This window comes from Culex quinquefasciatus, chromosome 2, assembly GCF_015732765.1.
Source record: "Culex quinquefasciatus strain JHB chromosome 2, VPISU_Cqui_1.0_pri_paternal, whole genome shotgun sequence".
Taxonomy (NCBI): Eukaryota; Metazoa; Arthropoda; class Insecta; order Diptera; family Culicidae; genus Culex; species Culex quinquefasciatus.
In genome coordinates, this window is record NC_051862.1 from 26,640,757 (window position 1) to 26,658,109 (window position 17,353).

The 17,353-nt window shown below is 34.2% G+C and overlaps 1 protein-coding gene across 1 annotated transcript in view; it reads right to left on the reverse strand.

Annotated features, from left to right (window-relative positions):
• The window catches only part of LOC6044923 (potassium voltage-gated channel subfamily KQT member 1), a 140,958-nt gene that overhangs the window by 85,500 nt on the left and 38,105 nt on the right, over window positions 1–17,353 (reverse strand). Inside the window, exon 2 of the mRNA XM_038257392.1 lies at window positions 3,381–3,598. Within this exon, the coding sequence (XP_038113320.1) occupies window positions 3,381–3,598 (218 nt within the window). The remainder of the gene's footprint in view (window positions 1–3,380; window positions 3,599–17,353) is intronic.

A 17,353-nucleotide genomic window follows, 5' to 3' on the forward strand; every position in this document is an offset into this window, starting at 1 on the left:
AGCCATTTTTGTGTATATGGAGCCAGTTTCACTCGATAATGACATTTGAGAAGGGCGTAAGCGTTTCAAATATTTTTGTAATTCATAATTTAAATATTTCTGTATCTCAAGCCGTTGCATCGTATCAAAAAGTGGTCAATGACAAACTTGTAAAAAATTTGACGGGCTTTTCGAAAAAAATACACTGAAAGAAAATAACACGCCACTTTTTTGAGATTTTTTTGATTTTTAAGTTAAAAAGTCAAATTTGGGGATGAGCCCACGATTTTTCTTCGTTTATGTTTTTGTGATGATAGCCTGAGATGTAACAAAAAGACTAACGAAAAATTCAGGATGGAGCAACTCATCTAAAAAAATACAAAAATCAATTACTCAAACTGGTGCTTTAAACGACAAAATTTTCAAAAACCGAATACGGGAATCTATTTTTCAGACATTTTACATAAAAGTCTCCATATTGACCACTATCTTAAGTTCAATCCTTGAGAAGATACAGCGGTTTTAAAAATAAAAATGTTGAAAAAATTGTTATTTTGATGGTTTTTGACAATTGCTATAAGACAGACTTGATTTTTCAGTCACATTATTATTTTTACTGGAAAGCTCGTCCAATTTCCCATAAGTTTTCCTTTGACAGCGTTTCAATTGGATGTATGGGAAAACAGATATAAGCTTAAATACATTGCTCATAGCTGAAAATGGAATATTTGTTTCAGTGTGGTAGAAACCTGAATAGTAAATATGCATATGCAACAAATATTAAAACGAGTCAAATTGAATAGCTTTTCTAGGCAAACTTATGGGAAATTGGACGAGCTTTTAGGTAAAAATACTTTCCAGACTAAAAAATCAAGTCAGTCATATAGAAATCGCCAAAAACCACCAAAAAAACTATTTTTCGACATTTTAATTTTTTAAACCGCTGTATCTTCCCAAAGATTGGACATAAGACAATGGTCAGTATGGAGACTGTAAAATTGTCTGGCCTATCGATTCCCACTATCAGTTTTTAAAAAAGTTACGTTTAGACCACTTTAAAAAAGAACAGTTTTAGTAAATGATGTTTGTATCTTTTTAGGAGGGACATGCCATCCTGCATTTTTTGTCTGTCTTTTTGTAAAATCTTAGCCAATTTCCTCAAAAATTTTGAACGAAAAAAAATCGTAACATCACTTTAAAATTTGACTTTTATGCTTAAAAATCAAAAAATCTCATAGATGAGGCGTGTATTTTTATTTCAGTGTATTTTTTTAGATAGCCCATCCAATTTCCTACAAGTTTGTCTTCGACCACTTTTTGATACGATGCAACGGCTTCGAGATACAGTAATTTTCAAATGGAAAAATACAAAAATATTTAAATAACTTACGCCCTTCTCAAATGTTATTTTCGATACCAGAAAAATCCTGATTTGAGCTGGAATTGCTCTCGACGTGGTTTGTGGATGGTCCCTAAAATATTCCTGAAATTTTTTGATTACTACGAAAAAAATATTCGGAAAATTTTGTAATCAATGTTAACATTTTAAAAGGAACAAATATTCAATGTTAAAATTTTCAACGAAAATATTTTTTTTTGTCAAAAAATGATAACTTGTTCAAAGATCTCTGCCTGTTCTGGAATTTTCTGAAAAGATGGAATTTTACCACTCAAACATATTGCAGCACGTTTTTTGGAATTTTTATTGTGACAAAAAGTGGTTCTATAAATAAAATTATTTTTTTCTTTTATCCATTGTTTGGGCGTAGTCCTTATCCATACCTACAACTTTTCCGAAGACACCAAACCATATTTGTATGGACAGCTGACAAATTTTTATGGGAAATGATAAGATGGTACACATTTTATAAAAGCCTAAATTCCAAATTTTAAAATCTAGAAGCGAAAAGTATCACAAAATTTCAATGAATTTATTTGAAATTAATGATGATAAAATATGACATTTCTTGTCATCTGAAACAAATTCAAAACTGAGATTTTTTTAAAATAATTTTCGTGTGTAATTTTTGTGTGTGCTAAGTCCAATAAAAAGCGTGTAAATTTTTCTAGAGTGCATTCGATTAGAAAGTTCGTACTCATGAATTTTCTTTTTGAATATTTTCGCCTTTTTGTATGAACGGTTGTCAGAATCATATCTAGAGAATTCTAAGGACAAACTAATAGTGCAAAATGCTACTTTGGACATGGAAAAGGTACACACATTTCTTCAAAATACAAATAAATACAAAATTAAAATTTCTCAAAAATTTGCGCATTTTTTGTAGAATTGTTCTCTTTCCTATTTTATTAGACTGTTTGATTGCGTTTCACGTTTTTTCAGATTGTTTCCGGTATTTTAGATTTAGGTTTGTAGAGGATCAATGTGATTGAATAGATTTGTCGGTTTTTTAAATAATTTTTTTTATCAATTGAATCAATTTAAATTAGCTTATTTAATATTAAAACAAGCTTGAAGCTTTTTATTTTGCTTTTAAAACCAGTTTTAATGAGCTTGCCCTTAGTTTTCGCACTAAGAGTAACGTTCTATTCATGTCAACTTTTTTTAATTAGAAAGCATTTCCCGTCACCTTTCACCACGAGTACAATAATTCAACTCGCTCCGAGTGGCAATCACATTTTATAGTGATTTTAATTAACCACACTTCAAACTCTCGGCGCTCGTGTCAACTTCACGTGTAACCACCGACACCAGTGTGGCCGAGTCAGAGCCAACCAAAGGTGCCACTTTCATTGGAAGTTCTCGTGACTAGGAAACTACGATATAAATTTCTTATTTTTTTATGAAAGTCTGCCAGGCTTATTCACAGCTGGGTCAGGAACTAGCTCTTCCGGTTTAGAGTGGTCATGAGTTTGTGGTTCCTTCAACCCTCAACAGCTCAAGAAAGTTTTGCAAGAAAACTGACCACGTCGTGGTCAGTCCAGGGTTAATCCCAAATAAATAGTCCAACGAAGGCACGGAAGGAAAGTTGGTGGTAAATTTAATACCTCCCGGAAACGTCAAGCTCGATAGTTTAAGACTAGTTCGCGCAAACTTGGAGAGGAAGGAAGGAAGGAAGTTCAACGGCTGCCTCCAGGTCAACTTAAAGCCTGACCACGCTGGGTTGGTTGGCGGGGCGGTCTTGCCACGGCTTCTGGCCACTGCCCTGAAGTTTGGTCCGGCGGAAAAGCCGCAAAAGGAAAACAACCCTGAATGGTTCACAGTGGTGAGTAGTTTGGTTACAAATGGAGGGACTGTCTTAAGGTTTATGGTCATGGGATTGTTGGTTGAGACATTGTGAAATTTGTATTTTGAAATTATTGCATTGAATTTTTATAAGTATCAAGCATCTCTATCAAAGACAATCCAATGGAGACGTAAATTGTTTCAGTTGGAAACTCACCTATAATACAAATCGGCTTGCGGATGAACCGCAACCGGCCGCAGAAGCCCATGTACTTGGACCGGCAGCCGGCCGACCAGAGCCGCACCAGGTATTCCACGCCGAAGAACACCACCAGGCAGATCTCCATCCAGAACAAGGTCTCGTTCGCGAACTTACTGTACTCGTCTATCGTCGACAGTACGCTAAATATCAGACACACCAGCACGAGCATAAACCTGCAACGAAATAGACAGCAAAAGAAAATTGTTAACACGTTTGTTGGTAATTTTCAAAACATTGAAATTTGTATGGGAAATGAGATCTTGGAGAAGAACAACCAGCATGTTTTCTAACAACCTTCCTTTCCCCCGCACAGGTTTGCCACGTGAAAAGTTCTCATCTTTTGCCAATTAAACCTCAAATGAGCGAACTCATAACATGGTATGCCATCAGGCAGCGCCCTCGTGGGATTATCATGCCGAGCTCCTTCCGAGGGATTGTTGAAACGGCATCCGGCATCTTGGAGAAGGCTGGTTCAGATTCTTCGCACGGTGGGTTTGTTTTTTTTTTCAAATATGTTTTATATATCATAACTTTTTAATGTTTTAGAAAATGATTTACAAAATAGTAACATAATCGTAGGATTAATAAATAATGATCGCTAATTGACTTTTTTTTCTATATTTTTTAATTTGACTAAAACATTGTCCATTCCCCATGCAACTGGCTAACTTTTTAAGAATGTTTTTGGGATTTAGTTTGCCTTCTAAAAAGTTGTTGAGCTAGCAACTTTGTCGAAGACCTCAACATTTTATCTCGTAATCTGCGCCTTCTACGACCAAATTTATAGAAAACGTCTGAGCAAACCTTCAAAAATCAGTTTTTGAACGTGGCAATTCGGGAATAAATTTTAGAGAAACGTGATTTTTTGGGAACTTTAAGAGCTCTAAAAACGAACATTTTTAGATTTTAGGTAAAAAAGATGCAATTTTAAAACTAAAATATCTCGAAAAGGTGCAGGCCAAAAAAAAATGTTATTTAAACCCAAAGTGTTACCAAAATCGATATTTTGACACTTTGCCTCAATTCTTAGGGCAGATTCAGATTCAGTGGACATGGAAATACATATATTTGGACAATTTTCAAATGTCATTAGATATACTTGATACTTTGATCGGAAATTCATCAAAAATAACACCAAGTCTGTTTATCCCATCGTTAAACTTCTACGCATAATTGTCCTGCCAATTATTTTCTCTCATAGTTTAATGAAGCATTATGTCTTGTTTACCTATTGTACAGCAAAAAGATCATAAGTAAGAGTGATAAACTACTAACTGGGGCGATTAGGGACAAATAGGGCGGATAGGAACTCACGGGACAGTTATGCGTAGAAACACAGAAATCGGGCGAAAAATTTCAAAAGCGTTTTTCGCAGTTGCATTTTTTTGAACATGGGACAATTATGCGTAGAACGGCAGTAAAGGAAACACAAAATTTAAGGTTAAATTATACGCATTTTGAGAATAAAAAAATACAAAATAATTATGCATAAATTATTTATTGTTGTTCAACCAGAGAAAGGGTAAATTTTTACGAGAATAATGAAATTATTAGAGATTTACTTTTCTTTTTGTTATGTTGAATTCCTCAAGTATTAAAATTTTAAAATTTATTTCAAGAAAACAGTAGTCTTTTTTGATAGTAGAACAACAAACAATAACTTTTTCTGGGAAATGACTTATTCTAAAGAATGGTTCTCTCTGGGAAACTGAGATTAGGCCATTCAAATTGTGGGAAAATGGAATAGAACCAGTACCGTAAACTGGGGTCAATCGGGACACATGGGGCGAATTGGGACAACAGTTTTAACCATGTTGGAGCACAATATTTTGATTTTTCTGGTTGGTTTCGGTTAGAACAGGCTCAGACCAAAAAAATGTGTAAGCCATTTCCAAATTGAAAAGCTTTAAGTTCTCTAAAAACAGCTGTCCCTATTCAGACTGTTGTCCCGATTCGCCCCAGATTACGGTAGTTTTTAATAAAATTTGATTTTTCGGTCAAATATTATGCCTTCTTTTAAAATTTTGACTTTTGGTTTGATTTGTTTTGATTGAACTTCTTTTATTTTTTTGTGTCATCTTAAAAATGAGCAATTTTGAAATTTAAAAAGTTAAGTGATTTAAATTAGAACAACGACACGAACGTCACAATTAACACTTTCTTGGCCCTAACCAAAAAATATCAAAATGTCTAAACAAACAAACATAAAACATTAAGATCGATCTTTAAACATGAAGTACTTTCAAATACCCTGCAACCTTACTTTTCAGATAAAAAATATGTATTTTAGAACCATTTCAGATGTTAGGGCTGATCTGCCAAAGTAACATTTTTTTCCACGAGTTCTACAAGAGCTCTTCAAGATAGCTACAGCACAGAGTAAGACAGAGTCACTACTGCCATTTGATTTTTGGTTCCACTTTGTGGTACATCGCAGGTACATCGCACGCCTGCTACCAGCAAACCTTATGGAGCCAAACATTAAAATGACATTTCTTCTGACTGCTCACTCTGTGTTACTCTGTGGCTACAGCATAGCAGTTTTGACCGCGGTAGGATAAAATTCTCTTCAAAACTTCTTCAGGAGTTTGAAAGAGTACTTGAAGAGAGTTTTATCCTACCGCGGTCCAAACTGCTATGCTGTAGCTATCTTGAAGAGCTCTTGTAGAACTCCTGGAAAAAAATGTTACTTGGGCTGGAAATATTTTTTTTTATGATCGGTCGATTTCATGATGATTTAGTTTTTGCTGAGTTTTCGTCTCTTTAAAAATTGACGTTTTTTTAGGGATGCATAAAACCTTCTTTATTCCTGTTTGCTTTCCTTTCATATGATTTGCATCAGCAACCATTCCAATTTGACTTGACTTGAACTCCAAAATTGACTTGACCTTCACGAAAAAAAAATGTCAGAAGTGGTCATGCTTGGTCATGACTTCTAAGATAAAAAGTCCCGTTTAAAAAAAAAAAAATAAAATAAAAAAAACAAATGATTATAGGTACTTGGCTATAACTTGACAACAATGCACGATATAAAATTGTTATGTAATAATGAACTGTTTTTTTTACTTTTTGCACTTGTTTTCATTTTTAAATGTTTTGAAATATTGCCAGCACCGCCCAACGAATTTTGACTAAATTGTATCATTAGGCTGCCCAGAATATGAGCTTTTTTTCAAAACCTCGCTCCACAAGCTGAATATTGTTTCTTGACCTAGTTTAGGACTCTGTGCCAAATATGAGCAAAAACGGTCAACATTTACCCGTTGATACTGGAAGGTGAAGTTTGTATGGGAAAAATCGAAAAAATGTATGAAAAACTCGGTTTGCTTACGGTTTTGTCTGCCGGGTGCCTATTCATAACTTCAAAAATTCCCAAAAGTGAGATTGGAAATTTAATGCCCTACAAATTTCTAGAACAAATCAAAGCTGTAAAACTTGATTCTGAAAAGTTATCAGCGATTTAAAAAAGTAATTTTTGTATGAAAAACCTTTTTTTTTGCCAACTTCTGGCTCGGGTATCAATGGGTTAGTCTAAACCAATTTCGTTCAAAATTTGCACAGATGCTCAAAATAACCCGAAAACCGATTTTCGCTTGTGAAGCAGGGGGTCATTTTTTCTGGGCACCCGATTTTGTTTCATGGCTCAAAATATGCCATATATATAACCTTGCCGAAGCCATCAAATTGATAACAAAATCCGTTTTCAAGATACAGAGTTGTATGGCTGAACTAATGATGCAAAATGTCGAAATGGTCATAGAGGAGATACAAAGTATCATCCAAATAGAAAAAACAAACATTAAATTTACATAAAAAAAAATGGTCATTCTCGACAGACTTGATCAACTTTGAATCACTGTCCACATTTTAGCCTAGGGTCAGTGCTTACGAAATTTCGACTTTGTCTTCACTACGACAACCAGATTTTGACATTCTACTTTCGTGCGTTTCACGCACACAAACGAATGAGTGCTACGCAAAGTCACTCACACAGTCACAGTCTCTAGAAGTACAATCGCTCAGAGAACGCTCGTTTGACATTCTACCGAGATTCCGATCATCTCTCCCGTGATCGCATTCAAATGACTCCTGTCACCACGTAGCAAGCACAAGTAAGAGAGAGAGAGAGTGAGAGACAAAAACGAGAGAAAGATAAAGAGCACGTTGTCACGTTGCCGGGCGGCTGCTTGAGTGGTGCTCATTTTTCGTTCGTTTTGTCTTTGTGTTTACGTTCTCCGACCGTCGCCAAGCAATGAAGACCCGAGCAGACGAAAATAACTTTTCGGTTTTGCGAAACAGTGAATGGAGATGAAAGATTCGTGTCAGCGTCGGCGATTTTTGCGTCGTGACCGTTGAAATTTTCAGCACTGGTTACTTGGATATCACCAATAAAAGCTTAAAATTGAAACTCTAAGAACTAAGCTCACTGTGCCTTCCACAAAATGCATCATTGATGCCTTCGATGGAAGCGGCTTCTTGCGCTTCTTGAATTCTTGGAATTTGCTCTGATGAAACGGAGAGGATTACAGCGCGATGGTTCCGTTGCTGCGCGCCCAGAACCTCTTTGCCTGGCTGACGGTTTGTGGTCGTACAACTGTGGCAGTTCAGGGACCTTTCCCCCCGTCCTCGCTGCTTTTCTCAAGCCCAACAGGATCCGCACTAATTACACCGAAGGATTGCACCGTAATTCCTAATATATTCCACGTGGGTGGGCAGCACGTGTGCGCTCAATCGAAAAGTGCTGCAAGTTTTCTCTGGGAATTCAGATTTTTCAAGCTTATTATATTATTAAACTTAACTGAATTAAAAAGGTAGTTTGGACGATTTTTTTGTTCATGAAAAAATGTAAGGAATTTCCAAGAAAACACCGCCCGCGCTGACGTAGTGCTGATGGTTGTAATAGCAAATCTGAAAGCACCAGCTGCGCAGCAACAAGCTCCGCTCATCGGAAAATCACGTAGAAATGTAATTAAAAATACATGACGAAAGTCTGGGACTACAAACTAACTGCAAGGGGGTAAGGAAACTTGGCTTGTTGAGTTGTAGGTTGGTATGTTATGCAGACCTTTTGTAAGTTACTCTGCTTCGCAGGAAAATGTTTTCCCAACATTTGGTATCGATTCAGAAAGTTGGGTGTTTGTGTGCGGGTGCAATCCCGGAAAAGGAACGTGAGCCAAAAGGTTGAAGTGAGATGTGTTCAAGTGATTTATGATGTAAAGAGAGGGAATGATTTACCGACGAAGACGATGACGACTGTAAGCAACAACTTTGTATTGACTTATGACATTTAGTGCCTACTAAGTGAGTGAGACTTCATAAATCAACTCTGCAAACTTTGAACTTTATTGAATTGATCTTTTGAACTTTTCATCGGGATTCATCATCAATTGAACAGTGCCTCCCAAGTAACGATCATGTGGGAAGTGCAATTTCAAGCAATACGATATGCTTCAAAATGCGTTATTCCAGTGCTCACTTTGATCTCCCACATCTCAAAGCCTACTGAGTATGGAATTTTCCACCTTAATTTCATCATAATCCCAATGATAAGACAAATATTATTTTTTTTTAGCAACGCTTCCAAAAAATAATAATAATAATGATAAATCCCTTTTTTGCCTGCTCCCCAAATCCCGACCCTTCGCAACCCAAAACAACCTAATCCATGTAGACATTTTGCCCTTATTCGTGGCCTCAAGGTAGCGAGACCCTCCTTATTAAGATGTTCTGGCCCCAAGAAATCACTTTTTTCGTGGAAGGCAAAAAAAAAGGAGAAATCCGTGCAAGTCCAATCCCATACGAAAAGCTGTCATGTCAAGTTGGTCCTTTTTTGCAAAAAAAAAAAAACTTTTCCCCCTCTCCAGAGGGGAGGTGGAGAGGGGAGGTAGTCCAAGGTGGTACTCAGGGTGAAACGGCGGAAAGCTACTTAGTGTCAAATGGGACGGAAAGCCGATGCGATTACTAGCAGTTAGTGGGGGAGAAAATGGAGGGGCGGGACAAGGACGTTTGGTATGTTGAACATCCCGCAAATGTGTGTGTTTTGGAATGCCACTCCAGTGGAGTGAAAACGAAACTATTGGCACTACGCCCCCCGGGGCATGGCCTTCCTCTAACGTGGGATTTCTGCTCCAGCGCCTCTGACGAGACAGGAGAAACCGGGACCGACGTTTTACTTCACCATCCGATAGAAGCTCAGTGGATAAGGCGGGAATCGAACCCGCGTCTCATAGCATCATCGGGATCGGCAGCCGAAGCCGCTACCCCTGCGCCACGAGACCCACCCACTCCAGTGGAGTGGTGGTTATTGAATCGGGGAATGTCAATCCGGTACACTAGAACTGTCAAAAGAGGGGGGGAGGGGAGGCGGTTTAGGTGCAGTAAGCATTACCAATAACAATACTGGCGGCGTCAATGAGGTGGAAATAATAAGCCAAGTTGCCTTCCGATGCAGACCTTCGTGGAATTGTCTTACATTGTAAAGTGTACTTGAAATGGGCTGTGAATGGGTTCATCTTCAAGAATGGTCTATTTCAAATCGTTTGAAACTTTAATTATTTAAGTCACACTTGCTATTTTTTCAATTGTATAAATAAACTAACATAGTGATTCCATTACTATTTCCCACATAATTATTGGTGCAACATTATTTTTTTTACCAGAGATGTTCTAGATTTCGTTGCGGTATCTCAGCACTTCAATGTGGATTTTGGTCCATAAAATAAAAACTTTTCCGCATAACAATGACGGAAATTATGTAAAATTTGTAAAATTGGACCATATTTTATCAGTTATTAGTTATCATTGAAAAATATAGACAAATCTGGATCCTTTGAAACGTCCAGTTTGGAAAATTCTACCAAAAGTTAGAAGAATTTATGAAAAGAAATGGTGTGATAATAGGTGTTATTCTAAAATAATCCTCAAGAAAAAAAGTTTTAATTTTCTTAATGTAGCACACAACTTCTAAACTTTTATAAAACTATTTTAAATTTTAAATTTTAAGGATGTTATGCAAGGCTGTTTTTCGACAAAATTATCGTCGATGATATAAGCGTCTTGCTTTAAGAAAAATGTAATTACAAAAGCTCCCAGCACCGAAAAGCACCAAATAAAAATAATTTTATGGAAAAAAATTAACGTCTAACAATAACGAAAATGGTCGTCATAATCGTTGAAAGTTTTTTTTCTTTATTTAAATGTTTTTTTTTTTTTTGTAAAATGCAGAAATTTTAACAAAAAACCATATTTTTCGAAAATACTATAATTGTCAAAATTTCATAATATTTTTTAAATCTTTTAAAGTGAAAATTCATTCTAAATTTGTTTAATTTATATTGAAAATTATGAGAATTCGAGTTCTTTCAAAAATACGGTATTTTGTAACAAAAAAAAAATATAATTATTGAAATTACATGCCAGAATTTCGACCTTTTAATGAGAAAACCATTGATAAACGCATTATATACCCGTACAGTAGGGGGCCCAGAATATTTGACTTTTCCTCAAAACCTCGCTCCACAAGCTGAATATTGTTCCTTGGGCTATTTTAGGACTCTGGGCCAAATAAGAGCAAAATCGGTCAACATTTACCCATTGATACTCGAAGGTGAAGTTTGTATGGGAAAAATCGAAAAAATGTATGGAAAACCCAATTTTCTTACAGTTTGGTCTGCACGGTGCGCTGCTTCCATCCAAATATTCCTAAACGTGAGATTCTTATTGAAAATGTTATGTTTTACAACATTGTAGAACACACCAAAGCTGTAAAACCTGATCCTGAAAAGTTATTAGCGATTTATACAAGTCATTTTTGTATGAAAAACATTTTTTTCACCGACTTTAGGCTCGGGTATCAGTAGGTTAATCTCAAACAATTCGCTCACAATTTACACAGATGCTTAAAATAACCCAAAAAAACAAGTTTTGCTTGTGGAGCATGGGGTCATTTTTTCTGGGCACTCTACCGTACAGTTGATTTACTATCATCAGTTTTTTTTCTGAAATTTAAAGTTATACGAAAATTTAAGAAAAGTTAGAAAAAAAACTTTTTGCTGTACTATAAAATGAAAATTCACAAAAATTTAAAAGAGTTTTTAAATAAACCAAACATGCTAATAATGATTCTAAATACAGGGCAATGAATTTAAATTTATTTTAATTGATTGCCCTCAAATTTCAATTGAAAATTTTATCTATATGGAAAAAAAAAATGCTTCATGACTTTTTGGGCCAACTTTGAAGCGTGCCAAAAGCAAATTGAATAATTTGAATTTTGTTAATACGAGATTAAATAAAATGTAAAGTATTTTAAACAAAAATAGTTATTAAATATTAAAAGCATACAAAATTTCATTTCGTTTGATACCCATTTTGCAAATTATGAATTTCAAGTATTTTATAAAAATGCGGCATTTTGAGAAATGTTTTTATATTTGGCAGAAAAAAACTCTAATTGTGGGAAAATATTGCCTTTTTGAAAATAATTAAATTTTAAATATTTCGAAAATACGGCATTTTGTGAAAATGTGTTTTTTACGAAAAAAAAGAGTGGTACCCATTTTGCAAATTATAAAATTAGGGTTTTTTTTTGCAATTTAAATTAAATTTGAGTATTTTGCAATAAAAACTTAATTACAGTCCAGACTCGATTATCCGAAGGTTTGTATGGGACCTCGGATAATCGAATTATGAACAAAATTTTTTTTTCGCTTTTTTTCATTTTCTTGTTTTATACATAAAATTCGAGTTCTGCGACCCGATTTTAGTCAAATTTGAATAGTTGATTGCCTATTAAATACTTAAATGCATTTTTTTTTTATATTTCGTCACCACCATTTTGACCGCAATCTTGGATTTAAAATTAAAAAAAAAATAAAAAAAATAAAGATTGAAAGAACAAGCTATGGACTCAACATTTGAATGAAAGAAGTATTTCAAGTGCATTTTACACCTGCCCAGTTGTTTAGTATTCATTAGATTTAAAAAAAATCCAATTATTGAAGAGATTTGTTTTTTCGCCGAATTTTTTTTTGCGGTGCTGTGCATTAGAATTTTACAAAAATTGAAAATAGTTTAAACTTTTATTTGCATTAAAATTAGGAAGCTTTAAATTTTTTTTTGCTCGCTGATTTTTCGAATTGATTTTGATTTGATTTTCGATATCTCGTTACGGAGGGGCGGTACGACCCGTTTCACTTTTGAACATTCGAAAAAAGACGTATTATTCAATAATTTGCAGCTTGAAAAGGTGATGGGATGGAAATTTGGTGTCGAAGGGACTTATATGTAAAATTGGGCGCTTTGATGGAGTGCTCAAAATAAAAAAATCGTTCTTTCCATCGAAAAATATGCAAGAGTAGATTGAGCTGTAATGAATTTAAATCTGCAATAACCCAGAAGGGTCAATTTTCATTTAGCATACATTTTTCATTTTTAAATATCGTGTTTTTAAACTTTTCAGGGTTATTTTTTTGAACGAACCCTAATGACAAATGCTGAGTTTTGGAAATACTTACAGATTCAAATTAATTCAAATACAATCATTGGATGAAATAAATACAGCACATTTTAATCGATTAAGCGAGAGCCGAAAAAACTTTTCAAAACAGCTGCAAATATTTTTTTTTGATTTCGTGTGAGTCGGTCACTATTGTTTTTAGAAAAAATCAGTAAACAGATCAACACCCCGCAAACTTTCACTGACATTCAACATGATCAACGCCATAAAGTTACGTCGCGCGGAGATAACAGAAAAAAACCTTACTGACTAGTTCTGTTTGTTCTGACTACCCTTCCCCAGAAACAAGAAAAAAAACTTAATGCCTAATTACGAGATTTGGCTCCCGGAGAACCACTGCAGATCTTCACAGTTGTGAGAAGTTATTTCCATCCCCTTGGGGAAAAGTTGCCCCGGAAAAAGACTCTCCCCTCAGTCGTGAAGAATAACTTTTAATGTTATTATCGTCGCAGCACGTTGAGATTTAATCTCGGATTAGTCAGGAGGGATCCCTTTTTGGGTAGAGAAAGTTGTACAGGTAATTTTTGGACCTGTTGCAATTACAACTGGTTGGTTTGTCTTATTTGGGAGGGAAAGCAAAATAATCAGTCAAAGGCTAGTTCATTAACAGCATTCTCAATTGTTGATAAACAAACCACTAGTATTCCGTAATTAAGCAAATTTCCGGATTCTAAACTGCATCCATCATTAGTTGCTGCCCATAATTAGGAAGTAAATACATTTCCAGAACCAACTATAACTAATTTAAACCATCCCCCTACTCCGTCAATCATGTAGTTCTCTACCGCCCCAAAACTCATTATATTTCCATAACTCAAATAAAGGAAGGATTTCACTTTCCCCATGCTATTTTCAAACTCATACTCATCAGCCAACCAGCAGTGCTAATCATCTCTACTTCCGACCGGGGAAATTTAATGCACACACACACACACACACACACACACGCTAATTAGCTGCCAGCTCAGTGGAGCGCATTTTCCGATGCTTGGACGGGATCCAAAGTCATGGTGAATTTTCATGCTTCAATAGTGGCGTGGATTTTGTTTCATTCTCGAGTACAGCTGAGAGCGTGCATTGACCGGTATTAGGGGTGTTTTTTGGTGAAATTTTTTTTTCGATTGTTTGATTTATCGATTTTTGTCGACTGTTATTTTTTCTCCATAAAAAAATGGTAGGTAAAACTTCGACAATCTGTAGCATTTGAAAGAATTTTATGATCGATTTGGTGTCTTGAGCAAAGTTGTAGACATCCAGTTAAAAATAGGTACATGTGTACGACAATATTTTGAAAACAGTGCACTGTATCAAAAAAACTGTAAAATACTCTTCGATTGCAGATTTGATTTTGCATCAAAAACTAAATCAAAAAATAAAAACTTATAAGGCAAGGCAATTTTTTTTCGTATTTATCAATGATTCAAAAGTTTCGTTTTTTTGTCCCCAAAAAATATCAAAAAATTCAAAAAAAATTAAAAAAACACTCTGATTTTGGAAAGTTTGAAATTCTGCAAAATTGTATGGAGACTTGTATGGATGAACCAATGACACAAAATGACTTCTTTAGTCATAGAGAAAGACCCCGCAATGTTTGAGCCAAATCAGAAATAACAATAAAATCCATTTTCAGTTTTGGTGCAGAAACGACAATTTTTTTTCTGTTGTAATTATTCATAAGACCATTTCAAAACAGATAAGTTTAAAAACAGAAAAACCGAAAATCTCGATCATTTATTTTTACTTTTCAAATTATTATGAGAAATAAAGTCACAATTATTAGGAACATGCAACATTTATGAAGCCTATTTTTTATTATTCAAATCTGTATCTTAAATCTGTATAACAATCATCTGATCAATCTAAAGCCTTTGGCAAAATTGTAGGTTAGGGTAATGACCCTTCGGAAAAAAGGTAGGTACACGGAACAACAAATTTCCCAACTTCCTAAAATAAGTATTTATTTTATTTTATTTTTGCTTTTCTTCAGGAGATTGAAAAAGATATCTATTGCGATAGAAAAAAAGTTGAATTTTGGAAGGTTGAAAATTTGGAAGGTTCAACATTACTACTTTTTTGAGTAATATAAAAAAAAATGTGTAAAAATGTGAATCTGATGAAATTTCATCAAAAAATTATGAATATTCATCAATTACTGATGAATATTACCATCATTTTTTTCTGAGTGTATTGTCAGCTGAAAATGATGTTTGAATAGCGAAAAAAGTGACAAGAATATGACAAAAAGTTTAATGTGACCAAAATGGGTATATTTCCCCTATTGGTTATTCAGAATTTTAAAATGTAGCGGAGAGTGGGGAGACTTGATCCCCTTTTTTTGTATCGCACATAACTCTGTCAATTTCTCACAAAACTTTGAACTTTTGCATGAATTGAAAGCTTAAACATTCAACTATGTTTGGCTGATAAGGGTATTTCATCAGATGAACTCTTCAAATCATGCCAAGCGTTTTAAAAAAATATTTTAAACCGGCATTTTCAAAATGTTGGGGGTAATTTGATCCCCCTTTCAACATTTTTAAGAAATCTTAAGCAAAAGGTTTCTTATTCATCCAAACTGTTAATTTTCTATAAGTTACAGTAATTTCACATTAAACCTGTACGTTTGTGTTCAAAAAATAACAAGTTTAGCATGCAAAATATTTAAAAACTTAAAATTTTCTTTTTTAACCAAAATTGAGCATGTTTACAAAAGCTGGTAATTTTTGTTTACAAAACTTTTGAAAAATGGTTCAAATTGCAGTAAGTTATGTACAACTATACTAAAGGAAACTATGTACGAAAACCCAGCCCAATTATTTAATCTTGAGGCTGATTCCAGTGACTGTAAAAATGCAGGGATCAAGTCTCCCTAAAAGCACTTTTTATACTTATCAAAACAAAGAAAATAGATCTCTTGGAAGTTGTTTTGCAGCAATTCTTAGAAACATGCTTGTAACTCAATCTAAACATTTTTTTAATTTTTTTCTTTGTTTACTACAATGAGTTTTAGTCAATTTTGCACAACTTTCTAGAACAAAGATAATTGTTTTACCCACATGCTGACGAGATACAGGCTTGGGATCAAGTGACCGCGGGGATCAAGTCTCCTCACTCTCCCCTATGTACTTTAAAAATAATAGTTATTTTTCAGGTTAAAATTTTGAAGACATTTTTTTTGCTTTTAATAATAATTGCATGAACAAAAGGACAGTGAATTTGAAAAGCTGAGAAAATTGAACTTTACGTTTTATGAACAATTACTTTTTTTCATTGCCACCAAAAATTAACTCAATTTTGAAATTGATGATATTTCGGAATGGGCTAATTTCTAATTAAATTCTCAAATCGATCTGATCATCCTAGAAGTACATTATTTATTTTCTTTTTAATTTTTGTGTTGATTATATCTATTTATATCAAAACAGTTTATTCAGTCTGACGTACAAAGTCTGAAAAAGAAACTTGAAATATTTTTTTAGCAATTCCAGCCAAAACTGGATTTTTTAATGACTTTCTCTCGATCCCTTCCGATTTTAATGAAACTTTGTAGACATGTTATCCTACGCTTATTTAAGCCATTTTTGTGTATATGGAGCCAGTTTCACTCGATAATGATATTTGAGAAGGGCGTTAGTGTTTTTAATATTTTTGTGTTTCGTAATTTTATTCTTGCTGTATCTCAAAGCCGTGGCATCGTATCAAAAAGTTGTCAAAGACAAACTTGTAGGAAATTTCCCGGGCTTTCCCAAAAAAATACACTGAAAGAAAAAAACACGCGACTTTCACGAGATTTTTGATTTTTTAGTTTGAAATTCAAATTTGAAGGTGAGCTTACAATTTTTTTTCGATCAAAATTCTTGTGAAAATAGTCTAAGATGTTACAAAAAGACTCACGTTTTTTTGAAAAGTGCTCTAAATGTAAAAATTTTATAAAGCCAAATACGGAAATCGATTTTCCAGACAATTTTATATAAAAATCTCTATGTTTACCATTGTCCTTAGTCGAATCCTTGTGAAGTAACGGTGGTTTTAAAAATAAAAATGTTGAAAAAATGTTTTTTTGATGATTTATGATAATTTCTACATGACAGACTTGATTTTTCAGTCTCGAAATTTGCAATTGAAAGTATGGGCTTATAGATATTACATTACATTGCTCATAACTGAAAACTGATTTTTTTCAGTGTAGTGACCTGGATAGTAAATTAGCGTAAATCATCAAAAAACGAGTTGTTTTGAAAAGTGGTCTAAGATAATGGGAAATTGGACGAGCTTTCCGGTAAAAATATTCACGAGACTGAAAAATCAAGTATGTAATATAAAAATATTCAAAAACCATTAAAAACCATTTTTTTGCATTTTTATTTTTAAAACCGCTGTAACTTCACAAGGATTGGACTTAGGACAATGG